This window comes from Styela clava, chromosome 11, assembly GCF_964204865.1.
Source record: "Styela clava chromosome 11, kaStyClav1.hap1.2, whole genome shotgun sequence".
NCBI classification, from domain to species: Eukaryota; Metazoa; Chordata; class Ascidiacea; order Stolidobranchia; family Styelidae; genus Styela; species Styela clava.
Genome location: NC_135260.1, coordinates 14986057 through 15011097, shown reverse-complemented (window position 1 = coordinate 15011097; position 25041 = coordinate 14986057). Strand labels below are relative to the sequence as shown.

The 25041-nt window shown below is 33.9% G+C and overlaps 2 protein-coding genes across 2 annotated transcripts in view; one reads left to right on the top strand and one right to left on the bottom strand.

The window, feature by feature from the left end:
• Nucleotides 1–1400: 1400 nt before the first annotated feature.
• LOC120347829 (calcium uniporter protein, mitochondrial-like) lies at nucleotides 1401–9750 on the bottom strand. The gene is made up of 7 exons (XM_039417933.2): nucleotides 9559–9750; nucleotides 9147–9195; nucleotides 8587–8760; nucleotides 6638–6742; nucleotides 5817–5977; nucleotides 4924–5127; nucleotides 1401–3246 (listed from the first exon to the last, which is right to left on the bottom strand). The coding sequence occupies exons 1-7, from the start codon at nucleotides 9724–9726 to the stop codon at nucleotides 3043–3045; spliced, it is 1065 nt and encodes a 354-aa protein (XP_039273867.2). The 5' UTR covers nucleotides 9727–9750; the 3' UTR covers nucleotides 1401–3042.
• Nucleotides 9751–13097: 3347 nt separating this feature from the next.
• Nucleotides 13098–25041, top strand: part of LOC120347828 (uncharacterized) — a 30984-nt gene continuing 19040 nt past the window's right edge. The window contains exons 1-16 of the mRNA XM_078117815.1: nucleotides 13098–13319; nucleotides 13831–13956; nucleotides 14251–14354; nucleotides 14657–14788; nucleotides 15586–15711; nucleotides 16211–16281; nucleotides 16738–16912; nucleotides 18137–18274; nucleotides 19441–19617; nucleotides 20419–20577; nucleotides 20658–20814; nucleotides 21791–21858; nucleotides 22279–22842; nucleotides 23675–23858; nucleotides 24329–24387; nucleotides 24566–24680. Of these exons, the coding sequence (XP_077973941.1) occupies nucleotides 13162–13319; nucleotides 13831–13956; nucleotides 14251–14354; nucleotides 14657–14788; nucleotides 15586–15711; nucleotides 16211–16281; nucleotides 16738–16912; nucleotides 18137–18274; nucleotides 19441–19617; nucleotides 20419–20577; nucleotides 20658–20814; nucleotides 21791–21858; nucleotides 22279–22842; nucleotides 23675–23858; nucleotides 24329–24387; nucleotides 24566–24680 (2513 nt within the window). The 5' untranslated portion in view covers nucleotides 13098–13161. The remainder of the gene's footprint in view (nucleotides 13320–13830; nucleotides 13957–14250; nucleotides 14355–14656; nucleotides 14789–15585; nucleotides 15712–16210; nucleotides 16282–16737; nucleotides 16913–18136; nucleotides 18275–19440; nucleotides 19618–20418; nucleotides 20578–20657; nucleotides 20815–21790; nucleotides 21859–22278; nucleotides 22843–23674; nucleotides 23859–24328; nucleotides 24388–24565; nucleotides 24681–25041) is intronic.

Here is a 25041-nt window from a genome sequence, read left to right as displayed (position 1 = left end):
TCCATATGTCCAATAATATCACCAACGCAACACTTCTTTGATGAGAAAGAGTTTTGAGTTTGAACTCCAATCATATTAGATATTTTTTACGAATCCGATCTATGAGGTTTAATACGGCCAGAGGAGCGAGCACCGGCACAAATATGACAGCTACACGCCATTCATCGACGGATAAGAGATCGTAATATGTACGGCAAATAGATAGCACACATGTTTTATTAACGCGTCCCGACCACTGAAGTTATATGTATGTATGTTTATTTGCCTCAAAATGTAACAGTATCTGCATAATGATTTAAACAGTGTAAAAGAGACGAGATACATGTTCAAGACTTTACTGGCCAAAGACACAGATGTGCGACATGAACCCTTAACAAGTATAACAGCAGTTTTGGGACAGCTGCGTTATATTAGGACAATATACATGAAATAGGCTATACAAATAAAACTCTAGTACTATACACGAGACAGAAAGTACGGTACAACGACGATATGCCAGTTCATGACACGTCAATGTACCAGTGTGAAGGGATGAACATTTGTCGTTAATTTTTACAATTAATCTCACGAAATAGGTGAAGATTTGTTCGGGACATAAACTTGCCAAAAACGTTGGGTGGGACCACGACACCAAATGATTAGGTACCAAAAGAGTAAAAAATTAGTACCGTAAATGACATATGTAGAGATCCTTTGTTTAAACTTTTGTTGTTAATCATAAATTCTACTAGACAAAAGAAATGGGAACCATAGAAAGTCTAGCATAAAATGCGGGTAAATTTCTTGAGCGCTGTTGTATGGAATTTAATGTCGCCGTGTTTCAGCATGATAAGTTAATATTTTTATTGAATGATCTAGTTTGCATAATCGATGATCCAACGAGGGAACCATATAATGGTAATAAACGATAAAATATTCATTCATTCCAACTCAAACCCTGGGAGTTGGAGAGACTAACCAGACGAAATTCAAATTCAACATTTCGGTGAAAGAGTTCCAACGCCAGCTGAAATATATGGTCGCAAGCCTTTTCCCAAACAACATGCAAATACTCGAGCAACGCGCACTGGTGTATTGCAAGCCAGGTTGAACCAAAGTTGACTTTTCCAAGCCGGGGATCGCTGTTGTGCGTGATGTATCGACCTAGTTCTCGTGAAATAATGGGTGCTCACGTAGTATTCTAACAATATGGCGCACAACCCGAACATAGTATGTGTACCAGGTTAGGGTTGTTCAGGTTGTGCGTCATCTTGGTACGAATACTTCCGGAGCGCCAAATAATGTTTATAGGAGAATAAAACCAGTTGGTCGCCGCAGAAGCGTTGATACGACTACATGACAAAGGAGTAAACTGTGCTGAACCGTTCTGGAGTATGTCAACAAAATTGAGGCATTTGAAACAATATTAAAATATGATGCATTATTTTTCAAATATATCAGGAAAGCATGCGCTGTAGTGTCAAATGCAGTAGAATTAACAGTATATAAAAACACCTGATCGACAGTTAATTTGGTATAGCCAACTGAAAGAAAAATTATATGAAAAAACATGATACAAAACTGTAACCAAGTATCATATTTTACGGATCTTTTTAATCTATATCATAATCAGTGTTCAAAATAAACAGAATAAAAACCTAATTACAGTATATAAATCAACATTTCTGCTTCAGGAGTATATTTAAAAGATTTAATTTCTGTCTATATAGGAAATAGCAAATGTCAAATAACTGTATCCCACAAGTTAAAATTGATAAGTATTTGATCAATTGCAATGTAAAGACATTTCTAGTCTGTAATCATGTTTAACAAATTGTTATTTTGTTTTCAATTTAAATATCAAAAACATATACCGAGGTATTCTAAAAAAATCCTCCAAAGGTATGAACCGACACTAAATTATTGAGAAATTATTCAACAAGCACCTGTTGGAAATAAATTGTCAAAAATATACGGTGTGACATTTTGAAGCGACCGATAGATTTACATGCAGTGCAGTACATGCCTAAAGTGCAGTATACCAGTAAATTAGTGTCTAAATCCCCACTCCTATAATTTAATTCCTGCATGAAATTACAATGCTCTACTTATAAGCCAAGCAGACATATTATTTGCATAATAAGCAAATGACCAAAAATTTGTTTAGAATCATGATTCAAAAGTCAACTGATGATAATTTATTGATGATTAAATCAGCTAGTAACTTCATTTTAAATTATAATATTCAAAATTAATTTAGTTTTGGCAAGCATTGAAAGTTTGTATATGCCAACAAAAGTCTGAAATGAGCAACTGTACATTTAACAAATATTCTCTTTCACAAAGTCTTTGAATAACAGCTGGGGGAAACCAGACTTCCGAGGATAACTCATACGATTACAGAATCCAAGCAGGAATGTCGAATCAAAATAAAATCCTTCCATATATATTTCAGCCCTTGAAGCATTCGGTTATATTGTTAGCACATAACAAACATTCTTAGAATAGGTAAAGTTAACGAATCACAAGTAGTGGGTAAAATGTTCTCATTCCAGGATATTGATTTCCCATAAACAATTCCAGTATAATAATTGTGAAAAACTAAAATATGCTCAAGAAATCGTGTAATACATAATCTACTTTACAGCCTAGTTGCTGAGTTCTGGAGAGCTAGACCTCCATTACCAAATATTACACCATGGTTGCGGTGACGACTGACGAGGTAGGCCTCAGTAACATTTTTCATGCATCAAAACATAGATTTCAAACATAAAATTTTGAAATAAAACTATATTTATGTGCTTTTTGTGTTCGTTTTCGTGCAAATCATTGTTTTTAACAAATTCTATTACGTTGTTCATAATAGCCTTTGCAACCCCATTTAGTAGACGTACAGGAGTACATGTCATACGAATACAAACATGATATGTACGGAACAGAATTTACAAATTTTGCTACCTATTCTATCCATGTATAAAGAATATAATATAATTATCTAAAAAGCATTATAGCATAATATATGGTTGTAACAAATGAAAACAACGAATTCTCAATTCTACGAATTTAGGAGTCTTTAATTTTGTTTTGTTGAGAAGAAGTCGGTGTTTGGATTCGAAGTGGTTCCTTCAATTTTTTCAAGTCTTCTTCTGCCCGTGCTAATTTATTTTGCAGAGAATTATACTCGGCCACATCAAATTTTGATTTGTCAGCTGCTTTGTGTAAGAAGCGTAGAAACTGACGATCCCTGGCATCCGGATACATCATTTCCTGGAAAGGAAAGCATTTCTCATAGGATGTTTACAAGACTTCACCACGAACACACCTATACAAGCGGCCACTTATATGAAAAGGGTACTATTTTTGAAAGAATCTGAATTTTTGCAGACTAGCATTTATACAGTTTTAAAAAAACCTGGATGACGCTGTGGATATCGGTTTGAACCAGAGCACTTTAACTAGCGATTCTAACATATTTAAATCCAATGTTTTAACTACTAGACGATTGCACCTTATTACACTAAGACCATGAAGCGTATTTGAATTAATTAAATGTTATATCATCATATTTGACTGTCATTTGAGCAAAAATGTTGATTTGAAGCTCCCAGCCAGGAATATCAAAATTCAAAATATTCTGGAAATGTTTCTGTTTTACCAGGTTGCCCATTTCATTTAATATAAAGGCATAGTAAGGTTTGAGCTGATGACAAATTGTCCGAATCACATCCTGAAATGGGATCTTGGAATATAAAATATCGGATATATTCTAAAACAGGTAATGTCAAACAGAGAAGCGTATACAAACCATCATGAGTTAATAGAAATAAAAGTCAATAATGCAAAACTTTATTTAAATTTGTAAGTAGTAAACTAAACTTTTTTTTGCATGAGAGTTAGATCAGACGTCAGATGCTGAATGGAAACTCAAGTGAAAATATTATAAATTATTCTTGAAAAAAAGGATAAAATATAATGAATATAACTATTTTGACTGTATTGGAATATTCAATTTGTTTTTGTCAAACCTATCTACAAAAATGATTTTAAATTTTCTATGAATAAAATAGCAGACAATTATCAACAATCAAACCATATCCAAGCAAAAATACCTAAACGGCCATCAAATATTCTACTTTTAAGTTTTCACAAAGCGAACATTAGTGCAAAATCGTAAGTTCAACACAAACTAGCATTATTTTGACTACAACCAGGTGTCGCAGGTGATATCAAACATAGTTATATCATCATTACAATGCTTCATGTGGCCTAGAAACGGTTTTGCATAGATGAGAATACCCATGGGATATACGACTTAGTATTGAATAATTGAAAGCATTGAATCAAATGGACAGTAGATGGATAGTTTCTCTAACACATTGCAAAGATTTAAATCCTCATTCAATCTTAAGTACCCCTGATCAATATAGATTAACGACAGCCAGAGTGATTTCATAATCGGTGTTGCCACTTCGAAGATCCACTTCGCAATATATATATAATAATATCGCAAATTAAATCAGGAAAACTAAAATCCGCAAAAGAAACTGAGAAATCTACCAAAGATGCCGAATGACTGTGGATAAATAAGCAGATCAAAAATTAACAATGAAAAAAGATTGTAAAACAATTAAAAACCAAGGTCCAATCATGGTAAGGTTTAATTGCATTTAACTGATAAACGGAGTGAGTGACACATAAAAATAAAACCCATAAATTTTCTAATTACTTCCACAAAACTGAAGAAAATTTATTTAATACCGGAACTTCTATTTGTGTACGATTGTAGCCAGAAATTTCAGTAATCTAGGATCCTTTACACAAAAGGTATGTCCTCCTAAGAATATGTTTCGATTGGCCTGAATTCTGTATTTCTTATTTCTTGAGTCACTCGGTTGCATCGAAATACTGATAATATCTAGAATAGCAAATATATAATAACCATACCTGTTTAGTCAAAATAAAGTATCCATACATCAAAATTGCAGTTCCATAAGTGATAAAGTAAGTGACAGGTTCCATGATATCCCAAGAGTATTCCCACCATGTGAGCCTTGCCAACACTCCAAACTGAGCTGCCATATATGCAAGTCCTCCCCAAACTAACAAATTTGTTCGGAAATTTGCTTTGTCTTCTAATTCTTTTTTCACCTGAAAGAAAAACATGAATGAAAAAAAAATCACTTCTTAAAAAATGATAATTTGAGCTCTGAGGCACGAATTATAAAAAAATGCACCGTTTATGAATAACATTAGCTTCATCTATATAAAATATCTGCTTAGCGCCAATGGCTCAATATTTGTTGTACAGTCACGAGTCACCATGCTTCAATGAATTAAACTCCATAATGCATAGCAATTTAAAATCTGCCGTTTCCCCTAGGTTTAGATTGAATATATCGGTAGATGATTCCAAAATAGTATGTCTTTATCCAAAAACATATATTAATGTTTCTTCAGAAATTTTTTTTTCTACTATTCAATTCTTATGCATCTAACTCCACTTATGAAAAGTAACTGTGAAATTCAAATTGACAAGAATGGCAGACTAAAGAATTGGTGTTTTTCCATGAGGTGATACATATGAAGGCTACATATAAAAAATAAATTGGAAGCTACTGGAAAAACCATAACAGAGATAAAGAATCACCATTCAAAATCAAATAAAGACATAGAAAGAAATGTTGATAGAGAGAAGATAAGTGAATAAACTTCCTGGACAAAAATAAAACATTCTATTTAAATGAAGAATCCTTAATAACATGTCTGAAAGGGTCCCCTAAAGTTTAAAGTCCAATTAGACCTGGTATTTGTTCAAAGTGTTACTTCTGCCTACCAACCTTTTCGAGAGGTTCTAGCTGCGTCCTCAGTTCTTCAAGCCTTCCTAATACTTGCTGTTCTTGTTGTAAGCAATATTGGTCGACATTTAAATTATTATACAACCTCGCTATTACTTGTTTCAAATCATCAAACTCGGTGATGTGCTCAGAGGATGCTTTGTCTGTGTATGAAACAATCTTATTAATAAAATCATCTTATATTAAATATATTTAGAATAGGGGTGTGCAACCTTTAATACAAGAGGGCAAGAAACAAATAACGGGTGAAACCGCGGGCCACACCTTTATTTAACATATGCTTGATATGAATGAACATTCATCCTAGATATAGTCATCCTAGTAATGTCCAAATGATAAATTTATGATCAAGTTTTTTGAAACTATTTTTATAGTACAAACAAACAGCAACTAAAATAGGGATGGATGGATATGGATCGTCTCCTTCAGAGAGGGCTATTCCTTTTTGGCTGCAACATAGATAAGTGGTTTGATTTCTTGGGCAGCTACACAAGATTTGAACTGACAAGCAAATGCAATGTTTTACATCAAGATTTGTTTTTGAATTTCAAATGTCTCAAGCCTAAATAAAAATTGTGATAGATTAGCTTGTGACTGAGTAAATGTAAAGGTGTAATGTAAATATACCATAAGTGAAAATACTTTTAATGCTTTTGATGGTGTTATGTAATCAAGATCAAAATACCATTACATTCCCAGTGGGCTGACTCAAATGGGAAAAAGTACATGAATGTCAAAACGAAATGTCATGTTTGTATGTCAGGAGCTAGAATCAAATACTGATTTTCAATCAAGCAACTTACCAGAAGGTGGAGGTTCAACATTATAAGAAACATTATTGATTGTAAGTTTAAAATTTCCAGAGAGTAAATGCTCGATTTGAGTGCTTGATGCAACCCTGCTTCCATCTAAAAATCAATTACAAAGAGTTATGTACAAATCTTTGAATTTGTTCCAGATCATTCAACGTAATAAAAAATGTAATTCTCATAATGGTATGTAAATTTTCATATAAATGAAATTCAAAATTGAGGATCATTTCAAAAAAAGTCAAAACATAAATTTTTAAATTCTGATATTTGCATAAAAGTAATATTGAACCTCTGTGCAGCATAATTGGCTTGTCATCTGATGGGCTCAAATAAGCCATTATTCAAACTACGCATAAAAAAATTGAAAAAAAAAATTTTTGAGGCTACAAAATTCTAGAGTTGGACAAGTATAAATATAGTCTAGTCTTTGAAATATCTAAAATATTTTAATTCATATCTATATATACTACTCCTCAACATAAATGTAATTTGAAATACAAAATAAAATATATTGCTTTGAGCCAAGAATAACGCGAGGCATAGATAATATGTAGGTAGTTGCAAATTATAGGGCAATATGTGAGCCGTAGCAATAATAGCAAATAAGAAATAAAATTTTGATCTATTTTTAAAGTGAATAGTAATAAAGACTTATCATAATTCATTTTGAGTGATCAATATATCGAGTTTTATTGACTCTATTGGGAATTCAATTCAAGAAACCAATATATTTTATTGCCTTTTTGATCAATGTTGAATTATCAAAAGGTTCAACTTATGTTTATGATTCACAATTTGAATATTGAAAAAGTTCGATCACAGTACATACATGATAAAGCTAGGAAATAAACTGTGCCAACATTATTTGATTTCATGCTTTAATATAATAAATATGTTGAATCCAGGTGAATTTTGGCCGGTTACATTAGGTGTTGGATTCAATATTTCAAATTGTCTTATAGGTGAAGAAATCAATATGAGACTAATATTATTGGTCGGTCTGTCAACTGAATATGCTATGGAATTTAGGTAAGTGATGAAAATCAATAAAAGCGACATTGAATTGTGAATAATGAAACAAGTATGATGATTGCCATTGTTCGGAAATCAATTTTTCAATATGTTGGTCATTTTTTATAGAACATCGCTAGTCATAATAAGTAAGCTTATGTTAGAATTTGGTACATATTCCTAACTACCAATAAAAACTGATAGTAGTGTTATCCAGACATGATCAATCGGTCGGACATGATCGGGGGATTTTGTTTCCAACCAATATAGTGAGACCTGTGTGATACATGAAAACCATCCCCAAAACCAACAATTTGACATCCAGCAAGTTTTATATCATTAAATATTAATGCAATTTACAGTTTACATCCATGATTAATAGCCATGCTAATTACGAATAAAATCAGCAGTAACCAATCAAAAGGAAATATTCTTTAACATACAAGTACCATATTCAAAGCCAATGAATAGTGCAAGTTGAAAAATAATTTTCAATAGGTTTTCATAAGATGAGGTATTTTTACATGATTAAGTTGCAACCAATTCTGGTGAATGGATGGATGAAAAGTAACTTACAAAAATAGGTTGGTCATTCAAATTTTTTACTCTTACAAGTAATGTTATACACATGGGAGTCAGTACTTCTTAATATTATTTATTTTTGATCAATTAGTATAATTTTTTTTCATTTGGATTGATCATTTTTGTGCTTGTGAAAATTTTTGACGTAGTTTCAAAAAACCTTCATGCCAATAGCCCAACACAAATTATTGTCAAGATCAATGAGGATGACCCAGATAAATGGAATGATAAAAAATTTACATGGCAGAAAAATATATTTCGATTCTAAATTACATTCTTTTACTTGGCGATTGGAAGATTTTGTGCGTCTTAACTCAGATTAGTAAACATAAGCACAGAAATCATACCTGATCCATAAATTACAGCAGTATCTATTCCTTTATCTTCTGATTTTAAATCATTCAAAAATTGTCCGACAGTTGACAGCAAAGGGCGGAGAGTAAATGAACATCTTTCATGCCTTGATGGCAATGTAACTGTAATGACAGGAAGGCCATGGCGGTATACGATTGTTACATCATCTAAAAGCAAAATTTTCCGTTCTTATAAATATTTGGGCAATACAAAACAACCCAACCCGCATTGAAAAGTAAATTTGCCAGACTGTTAATACAATATAGCAAAATAATAAAGTTTTAAAATAAAATAAAACAGAAAAATATGCATTTATACAATATTCATCAAAGTTTGGAAAATGTATACATTTACAATTTGGAGAATCTCAATATAGCCTACGTATCATATTTTCAAAAGAAAAACAAGAAATGTAAGATATAATAAAATAATATATTTCACAAAAAACATAGTAATACACATCAAAACATATAAAATGTTTATACTATGAATAACCATATTGGTAATTTACTGCTGCAGTACCGTACTCACAATCATTACATTTTTATCCTACCTGAATCGCTGGATGTGCTTTGCAACCTGCTCTGGATCAAGTTTTTATGCTAAAATGAAGAAAAATATACATAAAATACTGACATATTAAGTGAAACAGCATAGGTCATGACAGACTTGAAAAATTACTCAGTCCACTAAAGTTCTTTTTACAATTCTTGATATGTCAATGCAATGAAAACATGAGCAATACTGTAATACAATTTTACTTGTTTCATAAAGAAATCAATAAATGATTATTGTCTTTTTACAGATAACTTTGGTGAAGATAAGATTTAGTAAAAATAGAATTATAAACTTTAGTACTTGTAAACTCTGTGAATTACGTTAATGTTGTTTAATTATCTATGTCAGTGGGTTAATGACAAGCAGACAAGTGATAATACTGTAATATACAGACAATACAGCAATACCTGAAATTTGCTAAAATTGTCTTTGCGAGTAATCGGTCCAGCACTAAATTTGAAATGCCTTTTACGGATGTAGGTACATGGCAGAATTTCAGTTGAGACAAGACATGAGGTGGTCGAACATAAGTTTGGAATGACACGAGCAAACATGAAACATTTCTTGGTAAACATGATTATGCTACTTTATCCATAAACCTGTAAATTAAAAACAACAAACAGATAACGGTATACATCCTGCATTCAATGTTGATAATTACTAACTCTTTTATATTGCTTTTACGAGACGAATAAACACTCATGCACACATTATATACGGTACCGTATAAAATACGCAGCAATGATCATATAAAGCACTAACAGAAGTAGGCTTACCGCTGGCAGCGCCGACCAACGACTAAATACAGAAATACGGTACCGGTATGGCACCGCTGTACGCCTGTACTTGTAATATAGTTCGCTCTGGGATGCGTCGCTACGCTTGAGTGCTACTGCACAAACGTCTTGAGTACTAGTCAAGAATTTCCCATTGAGGTGTATATACTCAATGGAATTTGCGAATAAAACAATGAAACATAATAAAACGCACTGGTCTGCAGATGATCTTACACTAAAGTTTTCATAATATATACCAATATTGTCCAAGAGTATGGATCTCGAAAAAAAAAAAATTGTTTACTATTCCATTTATGTATATATTCTAGCTAGAGCATTTAAATCGTTTTGATTGTGGGAGATACAAAATGCTATTAATTAAATATATGTATCACAAAAAGCAGAAGGGTGCAATCTTTTTTGGGGAGAAGGGCCATATAAAGTAACTGGGTGAAGCCGTGGACGGCACATAGAAACGAGGCTCAGTTCTTACCACTTCATGGCAGATCCTGCCACGAACGAACCGCGGCAGCTCTTGCCATGGTTTTATAGTGCTATTCAGTATTCAGTAATCAGTATTAACGGTATATTCACAAATTAATGTACCAGATTTCAATTGATCATGCGGAAATATATCTACTTAATTTCTAACCCCAAATCCATCAAAGCTGTATTCATAAGAAAAACGTTCCAACTTACCCAATATTTGTCACCATGAGGGACAGCCCTGTTTTTACGGCCCACCTGATGTGAAATTTTACCTGACATTGGTTTTCAATTTGCTGCCGCGGTAACGGCAGCTCGACATTGGTTTGTTGCAGCTAAAACGTCAGTCGCCATAGGTTTGGCCGTAGCGGCCATGGTATGGAAATACCGCCAAGGTTTTGCGACAGCTGCAGACGCCACAGAATACTTAAAACTTCACTTGCATAGAAACTCTACCTACGAAAGGCTCTGGATACAAAAAATTCAACTTCGTAAATGCTCCTCGTAAAAATATTGCTTCGGCTAACGTAATATTTTCTACATACGAAAAGCCGAAAACTTTCAAAACGTGTGTAGTGATATTTGTTTATTTTAGATTAATTTAATGTAATGCTAGAAGAAGGGATGTCCAATTCGAATTTAACACACGATAATCGTGACTTTCGAATATCGTTTTTCGTGTTTATAAGAATAACGAATATGAGGCCTATCTTAGCGCGCCGTCCACGTTTTGATTTAATGTATTATCTACCATCCCACTGGCCCACTTGTTTCCCGCGCGTATGTACAATGTGTTGCTAGCGAAATTCAGTGAGAAGACGATGATACGCCTAACAGTAGTAATAAAAGAAAATGAAATGAAAAAGACTAATAATGTGTGTGTGCTCATTTTGTACATTACGTTCTCTATCAGCTGTCAACTTTTGCCACCTCCCCCGACCGCCATCCTCCCGCTTTCCGCGGTCTTCGCTTAGCCGGTCCTAGCTGGCCAATCGCGAAGGTAAACGAACATATTTCTCTGTTATTTTTTCTTTCCATGTGTACCTTTTCTACTTATTATGTAGCATTCTAATTCTAACATGTATTTGTTACGGGTTTTCACCATTATTATATTTTATACAAATATTATGTCCAAGTTTTGTTGGGACTTAGAGCGGATTAGGGCATTTTCAGGCAAAATGCGTACTAACGAGGGGTTTCCGGGACAAATTAGGGTCACGGTGGGACATGGGTCACAGTGGTAAAATCGGCCCTTACACTCATACTATATCCGGAATCAGGTCCGGGGTTCGATGTTTGATTGATATTTGATGACATGACATGATTTATATTTCTTTTTTTGATACACCCATTTGCCATTTTGTTATAAAAATGTACATTGTTTTGTTTTTTCACAAATAATTTACCAGCTTGTTATATTGTGCATTTCGAATAAATTATACCGGCGAAGCTTACTTGTAATGTTGTAATTAATTTCGATGAGTGGAAGTCGTAAAAATACAAAAACAAATAGAAGTTATGTGACGGCGCCTGTGCTGAAATGCGAATACCAATATTAACAATTAATTGATTAGCTGCTGTTTTTTGTAAACAAACAAAGTTAAAAAGTAAACAACAAACATAAAAACACGAAAACTAGTTTCGGGCGTTGATTCTCGTGTTACAAAATTGGTTCGAATTTAGAAAGTTCTTATTTAAAAATTTGTAATTCTGAGCATTTGCTAAAATGATGGACAAAAAATTAATTTAGTTCTGACACCAATAACCGACCCAAAACCTTCAGTATGCAAACATCTCGGCTTCCTTGCCCAGTGAAAAACTCGTCTGAGCCCAGATAACTCCGTTTCTTAATGATTATCATAAGCTTTTACAGAATATATCACTTTCCCAGATCTCGGATTACAGATAAGCAGATAATGGTCTTTGGTCGTTGCTCCCACTGAATCAGGCCTCTCTCTTTGTCTCTCTTAGTTTGTTCAAATACCATGTTTTCATCCTCAATATTATTGCAGATACCATGTACAATTGTCGTTATCACCATTTTCAATTCCATGCTTACTTGTGTTTTTTGGCTTGCTATGTTAATTTGCGACTTTGTCGCCTAAAAATTGATGAGTTCCTAAACAGCGAAGCCGTCTAATCTGCCTTTTACAGTTTATAAAGTCAAAAAGTCAAATCTTCTTCCTCATCGGCCTGATTTTCCTTCGATTCTCCTTCGATTTCCCATACTCGACATAAACTGTTAAACGGACGAGAGGCCTTTGTTTGCCATGTGTTTCAGCTGTCTTATCGGCTTTCTTCTCCCCGGGGATAAATATGTTAATCTTGTCTCATCTTACCTAATATACTGGGGAATTCCCTAATTCTGTGTATTATTGCCCTGCATCGCCCTCATGAGGCAATACTGTTTTCACATTAAAGCGTTTGCGGTAATTTTGAATTCTAGAGTTTTTATTCATATTGTCGTATAGCTATCGTAAGGCACCGTAGCGGCATAGCCGCTGTCTGGATTCGCCGGTATGCAGTCTACTTCGGCAAACTGGCAAATGCGTAGATGTACACACATATTTCGTGCTTCCATTTTATTGTGCTGTTCCTGAATGGCTAATACTGTAATAAAAAAGATTTGAGTGGCACATCAAGACATTCTGACATCATTGCATTAACTTTATTTGGTTTAATTTTTACTCTACTTACGTTTAGATTACTTTAGTTTCCTTTGTTATGATGTTTTGAAAATTGAACAAGATGGAGTTTTCAAGTCCACTTGATAGTGAACCAAGTTTTGCAGTTGTGACACAAAATATGGGGGAGCAAGATATTACGTTAAACACCTCAAACACACCAGAACCAGTTCTTGCATCTACGGCACATAGAGAAAAAGTCGATAGAGACATTCTAGGAAGGTATATCTACGTTATTTTTTGTGGTATAAGACTGACTATTTGAAAGATAAACCATACTTACAGAAATATAAGAATTTGTGCAATAAAGCTTGATAGACTTACCGTACCCTACCGTACCTTTTCACTTTATTTTTGCACCCGAATTCAGGAATTGCCTGCTTTACAGACTTTATGCAATCCGAATTCTAAAATTATTATTTAAAATTTTAACATAAATAAATCATTGTTAAATGTTTAATAGATGGTTCAGTACTCATTGTTAATTTCTGAGCCTAATTATATGCAAGTTATCTTTCTCTATTTTCAGTTTTTTTTTTAAAACGTTTCAAATGATCCTGTTTTCAAGTAACTAAACAGAAAAACTCTAACTATAATGCTGTAATGTCATTTTAAAAATGTTTTATGAATTTTCAAATACATCCCAATATTTATGTTATTTAGTAGCCTATACACTTGTTGTGTTTTGCCATAAGCATAATTATAAATAACTACACACTAAATCCTTCTCCAGAATTCAGAATCTCTCTGAAATGGCTGGTTCATATATGGAAGTTGGTGCAAGTGACAGAAGTAAATCCGATGGAGAAAAAAGTTTTCAGTTTCTGGATTTTTTAAAACATTCCAGTCAATCAAATAGGTATGGGTTATTTTCTTGGATGTATAATATTTCGTAATAAACAGTTATTATATGATAAGTAGAGTTTTCAAAGGTATTACTACGAAATGCGCAATTTTTATGACAATCCCATTAAGCCCACCAAAATTTGCTCAAACATACAGTAACTGATACAAAATGTTTTCTATTTTCATCTTTATTATGTACATTCAAATAATCGACTAACAATGTATCGATGTATATCTTCCTGCCGCCTTCAACTCACGAAATTTATCATTTTGTAGTTCTAAAAGGCAATCTTTCTACTAATTTCAGTTCTGGCTCTGGAAGATCATTTTCTCCTAAACCTTCGAATAATGCTCCTGTTGCAAGCAGTGAGGAATCATCATTGAGTATCATTGATTTTGAAGCAATGCCTGGTATGAAGCAAAAAAGAATTACCCTCGTATGCTAATGGCATAGCATTTATACAGCCATCCATTACATGATGTTTTATGTTTCATCGAACATTTCTATGTTCAGCTTATGAAGAGATTTTACAACATCTCTTTTTATTAATTTCAGAATTGATATGGTGCTTGAATTTATTTTCGAAAAATTCCCAATGTCTAAAAAACAGAATTTAATTAATCTTCTTATAAAAGTTTATGATAATATTTCTCCTGAAGAATACATGTTTGTAATGAATTTTGCTTTGTAAATTTGATATCATTTGTTACAGACCCAGGAAGTTTGGTTCATGTTGATAGCAACATCAGCCTAGGAAGTTGGTTGGAAGACGTAATGCCTGAAAAATGTCAGGACCAATCTAAACGACCTGATAGCAGGAGTCCAAATATACATTTTGATAATGGTATGTTTTGGGCTTTTTCTTGGGTGAAAAATTGAATGCATTTTAGTCGTGATGACCTAGCTGTGAATACTTTAGACTTAATTGTGCTGGCATCGCAATCTCTGCTTCAAAACCCATGCTCACCCACCTCACCCAGAGTAATGAATTGGTTAGGCAACGACGAACCAGAAAAATTCCTAACCTCCCAGAAAAATAGTATATCCATACATATCATTAAATATCAATGTCCACTTGTGCAGGTCGTTATTCAAGGGAAATACACAAATAATCAATGTATAAAAAAAATGAAGAAATAACTTTTTTTGATCAACGTGAGCTAATCGGTTGAAATTATTATTAGCTTGATGAATATTTGAAAATGCCATTTCTTTGTCATATTTTATCAACTGTTATGTTTTTAGTAAGTTATTCGGGTGAAATACACAAATAAGGAATGTATAAAAAAAAACAAAAAAATAACTTTTTTTTTCAACACGAGGCAATCGGTTGAAATTATTATTAGCTTAATGAATATTTGAAAATGTTAAATATAAATTAGTTTTAATAGTATCAGTAGGCGTATAGTGCAGTGTATATAGGCTACAACTCACTATTTTTTGTAATTGAAAACAAGTCAAATAATATTGTTACTCACTTACTCACTACTACCTTCAAGTTTACTTCATCACTACTTTCATTGTCCTAAATCCAGGTAATTCTTCTATTTGTCTTCAAAGAGGGGATTCTCTTTAGTTGAGACTTGTTATTGATAATCTTGCATTGAAGTGGGAATTTCCACGATTTGTTATTTTATACAGAAAATTCTGCAGATGTAACAACTGGTGAAAAAATATCCAGTGCGGAACAATCAAGGCTAGCATCTCGTTATTTAATGAGTGAATCTCAACTTGTTCGAATGGAAGATTATTCAGACAGTACTTTCGGTTGGTTGCAAACAAAATTTTGAGTTGTTGGCAGGGCTAGGGAGCTGAAGCAATGGATCTGTTAACATTTTGTTAGCACTGTAGCAACAAGAAATTTCAGTGACTCCAGCTTCTAACCATTTAATTATTTTTTAATCTTTATAATTCTTTAATACTTGATACAAATATTAAAATCTGATTATCTGGTATACTTTGAAGGAGGTTTCCAAAAGTTGGTACTCCCGTAGTGTGTGTACCAGGTCAGGGTTAGGCCATAATTTTATTCAGATTTTACTTCTATTACGAGTTCGGGGACTGTCTGTGTTAGCCAAGTTACTATAACCCATGCCTATAGGTTTCAGTCCCTTTACACAAGTTGATGTGAAGTAGGCAAACAAAGTTAGGTACCTCCATATTGGTAAACACACTTCTGGAAGGCCCAAATTTAATACCACAGGTCCGCTACCTAAGTACCAAGGCATTTGATCAATAATTTAACTATACGTACCCTTTTTTACAGGAACACCGTATCGATCACATGGAAAATCTTTGAGGGATGTACCTGATAATGATGGCACTTTTGCTTCACAAGTGAGTAATATCTCGAGATACTTGCACAAAGTAAAAAAAACGTAAAAATGTGTTGCAACCTAAGAATGTTTCAATTTTTTTTTTGCCGAAATTTAATCAAATGAAATTCGTGAATCACGTCTTTACAACTTGAGGCTTTATCCTATTGTTGAAAGGTTGTTGCTTTATTACCAGGTTACGTTTTTTTTAATACAAGGGTGACATATTTATAAGCCTCTCGCTCTGAACGAGGCTCTGCTTAAGAAGCCACTACTTGGTATGGATCTAATATAGTTAGGGAGGATTGATATCTCTACAGCTCACCATTGTTTGATCAATTTATCACACCCTGGACTGACTGTGATTTGAACCTGCGATGCCATCATAGTTAAGTCTAGCGCTTTAACCACTAAACCACCATACACAGTTTTATCAGTGACCCTACTATTATGATTTTACACAACATTTATATTACAGGAGAACATTCCAGCAAAAGATAATAGCAATGAAGATTTTCACATCGGCCAGGCTGAATTTAATTTTGGGGGAGATGAAGAAGATAATGTAGAAAATGTTCTAGACTTTTCTGGAGGAGAATTTCAAGATGTTCTTCATTTACAACAAGAATTTTTTGGATCAGAAAATTTTAATGGTAAGGGTCAAGATTTCTTAAAATTATGGCTGAAAACTCAATTATATAAAAACTCTGTCATATGGTGCATCTAAATATCAGAAATATGTTGAACAATTACTGTCTTATTCAAGCATAGGCTACTACGTATCACTATGAAAATATCATTTATATATTTTATAAAGTTCTCCAGCTCTGGACTTATTGTTTGTAAAATTAGTCAAATGCATTGACAGCATTTTTTTATACATTGTTACCACATATTATATGTAAAAGTTGTAAGAATATGATTTAATAATTGCAATATAGATTACAATTTGAAACCGAAATTTCAGGACCCAGGGTGGGCTGGGTAGGCTTGGGTTAAACATTAAGAAGACTGACCAGGAAAAATACTCAAAACTCTGAACCTGAATGAAAACTTGTTAATCGCAAGCCCATTGGCTTCCAGTCTTTTCAGTGCCATTTGTAAATTTGGTTTCCAAAGTTGCGTTTAATTTATCATCTTTTATAAGCTAATCAGTGTGGTCCGTTTGCTGGCATAGGTAACGATTAGTAATCGCATTTGCATGTTGATTTTGATGTTGTTTTGTCATGAAAATTCTTTTGATATTTCGTTACATCACTAATGTTACTGAACTGACTAGTGTTATGGCGGTGCTCCCGAAGTATGCGAACCACGATGGCGGACATCGGAACGTAACATGGGTAACAGGTTAGGGTTGGGCGATAATTTTTTTTCCAATTTTTCTTATTTTAGTCCTATTATCAGTTCGAAGACTAGCCAAGAGCCTCCCGTAGTATTTATACCTAAAATTATGGCCTAACCCTAACCTAGTACACATATTACATTCCGATGTCCGCCATCTTGGTTCGCATACTTCGCGGGAGCCCTGTTATGGCTAACTTAGACAGTAGGAAGACACTTCAAGACAGAAGTGATGTTGATAAGGATACTGTGCTGCCCTAAATTGTTAACTAGCAGAGGTCAGTTATTTCGACAGCCCTAAATGACTGTTAACTTGAACAATAATTGATTCAATCTTTCCCTTCAGTAAAGTCCACTAATTGGGTTTGTAGACAACTTAAAAGTCGAATGAGGAATCCAGCAGGTATTTTCATTTCGCTGGTTTGTAATCGTTTGAGTGCTTAGCTTATGTATCTCTTTCTGTGGTCACATGATTGGGCCTTACTTCAATTACTATCAATTATTTTTAAATTCTTGTTTGTATGTTTTTCTTTCAGAAAATGTGGCTGAAATTTTGGACAAAGAAGAGGAAATTTTTGAGGAGGAACATAAATTAATGATGAATTCTGCAGATGAAATCGGAGATTTTACTGGAAGTGGATTTACTACTGTTGGGGAATCTCAAATTCTTGATTGTTAGTAATTTGATTTGTATATCTGAATAGTTGACATTTTATATCAGGGTTGCCCAACCCGTGGCCCGTCGAACGTTTCGAGTGGCCTGCGCAGTATTATTCAAATCCCAATGTCTTTCACAAATTTGGGCCATTATTGAAACCTCTAATAACATTTTATTCCAAAATTATAGCCATGTATTTCAATCTGTTTTTCTGTGAAGCTAGAAGAGGCAGTTTTTCTGACCTCAATATTTGACAGCTTTTAGGCTACTTGTACGAGCAAGTTTTTTTGCCGATGAACCCTCGTGAGATCACTAATTCCTGACAGTCATATGAAAAATTTGCTATGCATTGCTACATCATCCAACGCACCGAATATTGACAAACTTATTGGATAAAAGCGGTGTCATACTTGACATTAAAATATCTATGTGTGGTAAAAATCTTTGACTTAACTGTATCTTCGTATTTTCATTGTTCTTATAATTTTAATGTGAGGGTTTGTTTGTTTTTTCATTAATCTGTAGTCGGTGTAGTGAAAACTAGAACATAACAACCATGTCAATTGGCCCGCGCAATTATTTGTAAACTAAATGTGGCCCTTTGGCCAAAAAGGTTGGACAACCCTGTTTTAAATGTTTCAATTGATAAAATATTTGTAATGCCTTTAATTTATGACATTTTATACATAATATGGAAGCGAAAAGTTGAAACAATGGGGGTGGTCTAACGATGACTGAATAGGATAGGATTTACATATTTAGCTCGGGGAGAAGAGAGACGATAAGCTGCACAATCATATGGCGAACCACGGCCTCTCGTCCAGTTATCAGTCCATTTCGGGCATGGGATTAGTTAGCCAGATATTTGTTTTTGGAAGCACGGACTTGAAGGTGGAGGAAGCTGTATACGACCAGTGGTTACATGAACCATCCTACGGCGTCGAGAAGTTCAGCAATTCTTTCGCACATAACTATCCCCGCATATGACTCGAACCTTCACAGGATAATTATAGGTGAGGTGGTGAGCGTATTCTTAATAATGCTAGCACAATGTGCCACAACGCCGAGCCAGCCCGAGACTGTGCTAATTAAACTATGTATCAATTACTGTACCATAAGTGTATCAATTACTATATTCTTTAAATCTTGATTGATAACATCGTTTTGTTTAAATTTTTTCAGTTGAACCTAAATTATCAATTGGTGAATACATGGCAGCAAGGTCTGGAAAAATGGGCAAGTTGGGTGAAAGTCAGGTTTCTGTTGAAAGACCAAGCTTCGGAATGAAGATTAGGACGCCTTCTCCACGTAAACCTTATCCTTTGCAAAGATCAGAGATTGCTGAAGATACTTATATAAGTTAGTAATTTTGTCTGTAGTTAGGTGTCTGTTTTCCCAATTCATTGTTGTTGACTTGATTGGATTTTGTAGGTTTGCTTGCTGTAGATAGGAATGTCTTGAATTTAAAAGTTTTATATTTCAATTATTCTAAAAGTAATTGTTAAGCATCTTCTTATATGCCAAAATATTCGGCGCTGCAGAAGTGTATGTACCAATATGGAGGGAACTAATTTTGTTCGTCCACTTTACATCAAGTTGTGTAAAGGGACTGAAACCTATGGGCAGGGGGCATATCCGCTTGGCTAACACAGACAATCTTCGAACTTTGATACAAATAAAATAAGGAAAATCGGAATAAAATTATGGCCTAACCTTAATCTGGTACACACACTACGGGACTCATAATGGGAGTACCAAAAATTTCATTTTGAAAAGTTGCCTTTCACTTCGAAGATTCGTTACTAAATATTTTTTGGTATATTAAGACGTTTGATTGTAACAAGTCTCCAATAGGCAGTCACTTAGACTGAATTGGGAAGAAATATAAGTTAACTAGTTTGGCGTATCCTGCAAAATTTCTAGCACCCTTGAATGATTGGGTTGAGTTAGAGTAGTAATCTTACTGACAAGAAGTCTAACCTAGGGACATTGTCCTTCAATTACTGCATGGCTAGACAAATTCATAAACACTGGATGTAGTTATCACACAAGTAGAAAATAGAGATGTAAAATCATTTACTATTCTTAATTCCAGTAGATATGGGTGTTGAAAACATTTATCATTTTTCCTTTGGGTGTAAAACATTTACCATTTTCCAGGGGATGATCAGGAAAAGGCAGAACCTAACAAAGAATCACTAAATGAATATCATGATAATACAATTACAGAGGAAAATCACTCCAGAGATATGAAATCAATGGAACCACAGAATAAATTTGTAACTCCAGATGAAAATGATAATGATGAAACAGCACAAGGTGCCTTTTCACCACAATTGGTTTCCATTTTTTAGGCATCATCTATGAATCAAACATGTATATGTTTTACTTATTCACAGATACGACACTTGAACCATCCATGCTCAGTTTATCAGAAGCGATCATGAATATGTCAACGAGTGTCAATAATGAAGAACTCGCTCGTGCTATCATTGAAATTTCAAAAAAGAAAAAACAGGAAAAGATGATGAAAGCTGAAAAGAAAAGGCAGTCTTGGTATGTAACAATCACCATATGATATACCTGACTTGAAGAAAATTCTGCAATACTGTTGTATTATGACATATCACCAGCCCATTTCGCTCAGCGATTGACGCTTTGTGATCATCGCAACTCCGATCATCCTATGCAATTGGGAATCCTATGGGGGATAAATATGTACGAGAGGATTCTTGGATCCCTTACTGTCACAGAATGATTTACATGGCCACTGGTTGACTACGACTTTCTCAGACCTCTATTCTATCAAGTCCGTGGATCTGAAACTAGAGACTTGAGGCCGTGGTTTGCCATGTTATTATGTCGTTTTGTTGGTTTTACTTTCTTGTGGGATAAATATGAAAATTCGCCCTACCTATACGGAAATATCTTCTATCTTGAATACATTCGAAAATGATATTTTACAAAATTAAATATTAAATTTATTTCAAATTAGATCAGGTTCAATATAGAATATGTTGAAGTCTATATAATAATCGATGGATTTGAACTTTATAAATTTAAGATGAACAGTGATTTCTGATCGGTTCTAATTTTCGTATAATTCCAAATCGAGAATTGTTTTCAATATTTGATTCGTTTTTGACATTCCTGGGTATTACTTTCTGCATCCATTCTCAAACCAGGCGACTGCATGTTAGCAGATGTACATCTGTTTTTTTTTTATTGCTTAGAACGTATAATCAATCGTTCTGGCAATAAAAAGACCTAATTGTATACCTGAAATGTACTTTTAAAAATATTGTTACTCTGCTTATGAAAAGCCTAAATTTGTTAACATTTTCAACATTATTATTACCACGCTATACTTCAGTACCTGGTATTTAGATTGATTGTCCTTTAATAATTGGAGACTTTATTTTTCATAATTCATTGTTTTTTTAGGTGAATATTGAACACAGTCCACAGTTTTGGTATAATTTTATGTATTTAGGTACAAATTTTGAGTTTTAATTTTATGTATACGTTTTAGTCAAGAAGAAAAAATTGATGGCCAACCTAGAGAAAAAAGGTCTTCAAGAAAGGAATCTGAAATAGGAGGTAAGAAATTCTAGTTTGATTTTCGCCTCGATTCACATTCCTGCAATCATTCCTTATAAGAGTGATAATTATCCCCACAGGATTCGACCCTACGAACCCACGCAGGGTAATCAGAGGTGCCATGGTGAGCGTATTCCTAATGCTTAGCACGATACTCTACACAGCTGAGTAAATACACAATCTGATTATTTATTATTTTCTTGAAACTTTGTTTAAAATATTTTTCAACATTACAAAGGTAGTTTCAGTGTTTTCTACTGTTTATGCTGAAATTTTCATTTAAATGATTTGCTTCCCCCGTGAAATGTAGTTATGACCTTTTAAAAGTAATTATTCACTCTTATTCAGTATTTTGGTGCAATTTGAAAAATACACTATTCGATTAAGATAGTTATGCTTATATATATCATCTCCTAACAGATCCGAGACAAAGGAGAAGCAGTAAAATACCACAGAGCACACAGAAAACGAGCCCGCCAAAACCAGTGAGAATGAGCTACCAAAAGAAACAAGAATCTGCTTCTATACAAAACTACAACCATCAAAGGAAACAACAGTCTTTGCCTCTAATCCGTAGTAATCCTGAAATGAAACAAACTGCTCCTCAACGAACCAGCAGCCCTAATTTTTCTTCGGAATTACCTGCTATGAAAACAACATTAAAATCGAAACCGGCACCTCAAAATGGAAAGCAAAAAAAGCTGCCAGCGAGTAATAAGTCAACAAAAGATGGCTCGAAATCGCCACTGCGTTCTGTAGAAAATGTTACAACGTTTGGACAACAAAAATCAAAAGTTTTACCTCCTAAAACAAAGGACTGTATTTCAACTGAAAGTCAGGATCCGTTCGAGCAGAAAATTTCAAGTGATATCATTTTGAAGCCCAGCTTGGGACATTCGGAGATGACTGAGAACGTTAAAGTTGGATTTATAACACCATCGACTGAATTTGAAAAACCTAACAACTGGAATCCTTTGATGCAAGGTTAGTAATTAATTGATAATATCATAAAATTCTATTTGTTGATGTATAGTTTGATATTGTGTTATAAAGTTTACTAAATCCTAATGTTGAGCCTGATCGTCCATGTATATTGAAGGTTTCAATTTAGTCACGGCTCCCAGGAATGCGAAGGTAAACGCAAAGTCTGCGTCTGACATCAATTCATCTATTTCTAGCAAGTCCCACTCCAGATATTACTCCTGCCTGCAGTCATAATTGAATAATTATGGCTTACCAATATTATAATTAGAGTTTAATTAAGATATATATCTGCTACCCAATACACACCTTGCATGAGGTTTTGGGCAGAAAATTTGATCACAAGATATTAAACCTGCGATGCATGGTTATTAAAATTAAATACTAACGTTTCTCAAACTGTGCTCCGCGGAACACTGCTGTTCTGCGAGCATGTTTGGAATGTTCCGCGGGACAGGGATCGAAATCCTGTCGAAGAGTGATCACCATGAAGATCTCGGTCGTAATTAGGCGCCTCTGGGTTGCAAATTTGTCCTCCAACTGGCAACAAACAGGCGAACAAGCCTCATGCCAGTCTGGAAAGCATGGCAATTTTTTCAGCCGTTCAATATCGTTAATAACCATCGACCTTACTTTTTAATTTTACCATAGGCTAAATTTTTTTCGAAACCATCTTTTCCAGTGGTTTATTGGCTTAAAACTGGAAGCCTCAAAGGATGTCGTGATTAGCCGGTTGTGCAAGTTGATGCACAAAGTAAATCCATTACAAAATTTTTTTATTATCAATTTTACCTATCAGGCCATTGGTTATCATTTTTCTGTAATTTACCTGCAGAATCTTTTATGCAAGATACACCAGAACATGATGAAGTTGTTGAGAAATCAGCTTCAGAACAAGAAGAGTTACCAACGTTCAATAACGGACAAGATTCTGTTTGTTTTCCTGATGAAATAAGCAGTAAATATTTACTGTCATCCACAAGAACTGATTTATCATTGACAAGAGGTTCTCTGAGTAGGTATGTTGAGAATACGTGGGATTATATCTAATACAAATAGGTAAACCAAATTAGGAAATCCGTATCTAAATTGATATTTTAAATGCTTACTAAAGTTGAATTGGATTTTAAATATTAGAAATAGGTCATTGCACAGCGAAATTACACTTACCGGTACATAAATTTAACATAAATTTTTTTCTAAAAATGCCAACTTTTGCCAAGCAATATCATCGAATCGATTATCTTGGTTACATGACTTTAAAACCTTTAATAAATAGCATTAGTTTCATACAGTATTCCATTCAAACACTATTCTCTGGGTATACTTTGTCAGCTAAATCATTCAGTTTTGACATTTGAAGTACTTATGACCCAATCTAAATGGATCTGCTCGCCTGCTCCCAATCACTGACCGACTGTATGTAAACAGTTGGTAGAGTTGCCTTATTTTTAATTTTGTTCTTATTTCTTAATTTTTTTATAACTAGAGAAAGTATTGAAGAACTACACAAAAAACTAAGAGTACGTGGACCAAGAGCAACAAGAGGTAAAATTACATTTTTATTCTTAAAAAAATGACATCTCTACACTATCAAAATTCTGCAGTTGTGAATTATTATTAAATTTTCTCATCAAAATAATTGCAATGAAATATCAGTTACTCAAAAACTATTTTTTATGAAGTGAATATAGCTATTTAAACAGTTGTTTACTTTTATCTTCAGCACCTGACACAGATACCAAAAAAATTTCGTCAGAAGAATCGGCGAAGAAACCTGAAATTGAGATGAAAAACAAGCCTACTTATGATAAACATATTGAAGAATCTGCTGCAGAAAAGTAATTACCATAACTGGTTCACTTCATAATTCAAAAAATTTCATATTTTAATCAAATATGACCTGAATTGAATGGATTGCACAGTCATATATTCTTCGGATTTATAAGTGAATATAGCCATTAGAAATATGTGATAAGCCAAGATAAGTGTCATTATCAGCCCCAACTAACAGATATAACATATCTTCAACATAGTTATGTTTGGCCGTTTTAAATTACTCTAGGCTAGGATTTAACGCCATGAGCGTGGAACGACATCGCTTTTGTTGTTTGTTCGAAAACAATCCCACCTTGAAAAAAATTCAAATTGGGTGGTAACAGACCCTGTCAGCCCCTGTAACAGCCCACTGGTCGGTGGTCG

Excerpts from the sequence above, each read along its gene's own strand:
- LOC120347829 (XM_039417933.2), bottom strand. The coding sequence starts at position 9,726 with ATGTTTACCAAGAAATGTTTCATGTTTGCTCGTGTCATTCCAAACTTA. Across the intron at positions 9,196-9,558 it reads ACAATTTTAGCAAATTTCAG|CATAAAAACTTGATCCAGAG; the intron begins GTATTGCTGTAT and ends TCTTCATTTTAG. Across the intron at positions 8,761-9,146 it reads AAGCACATCCAGCGATTCAG|ATGATGTAACAATCGTATAC; the intron begins GTAGGATAAAAA and ends TTTTGCTTTTAG.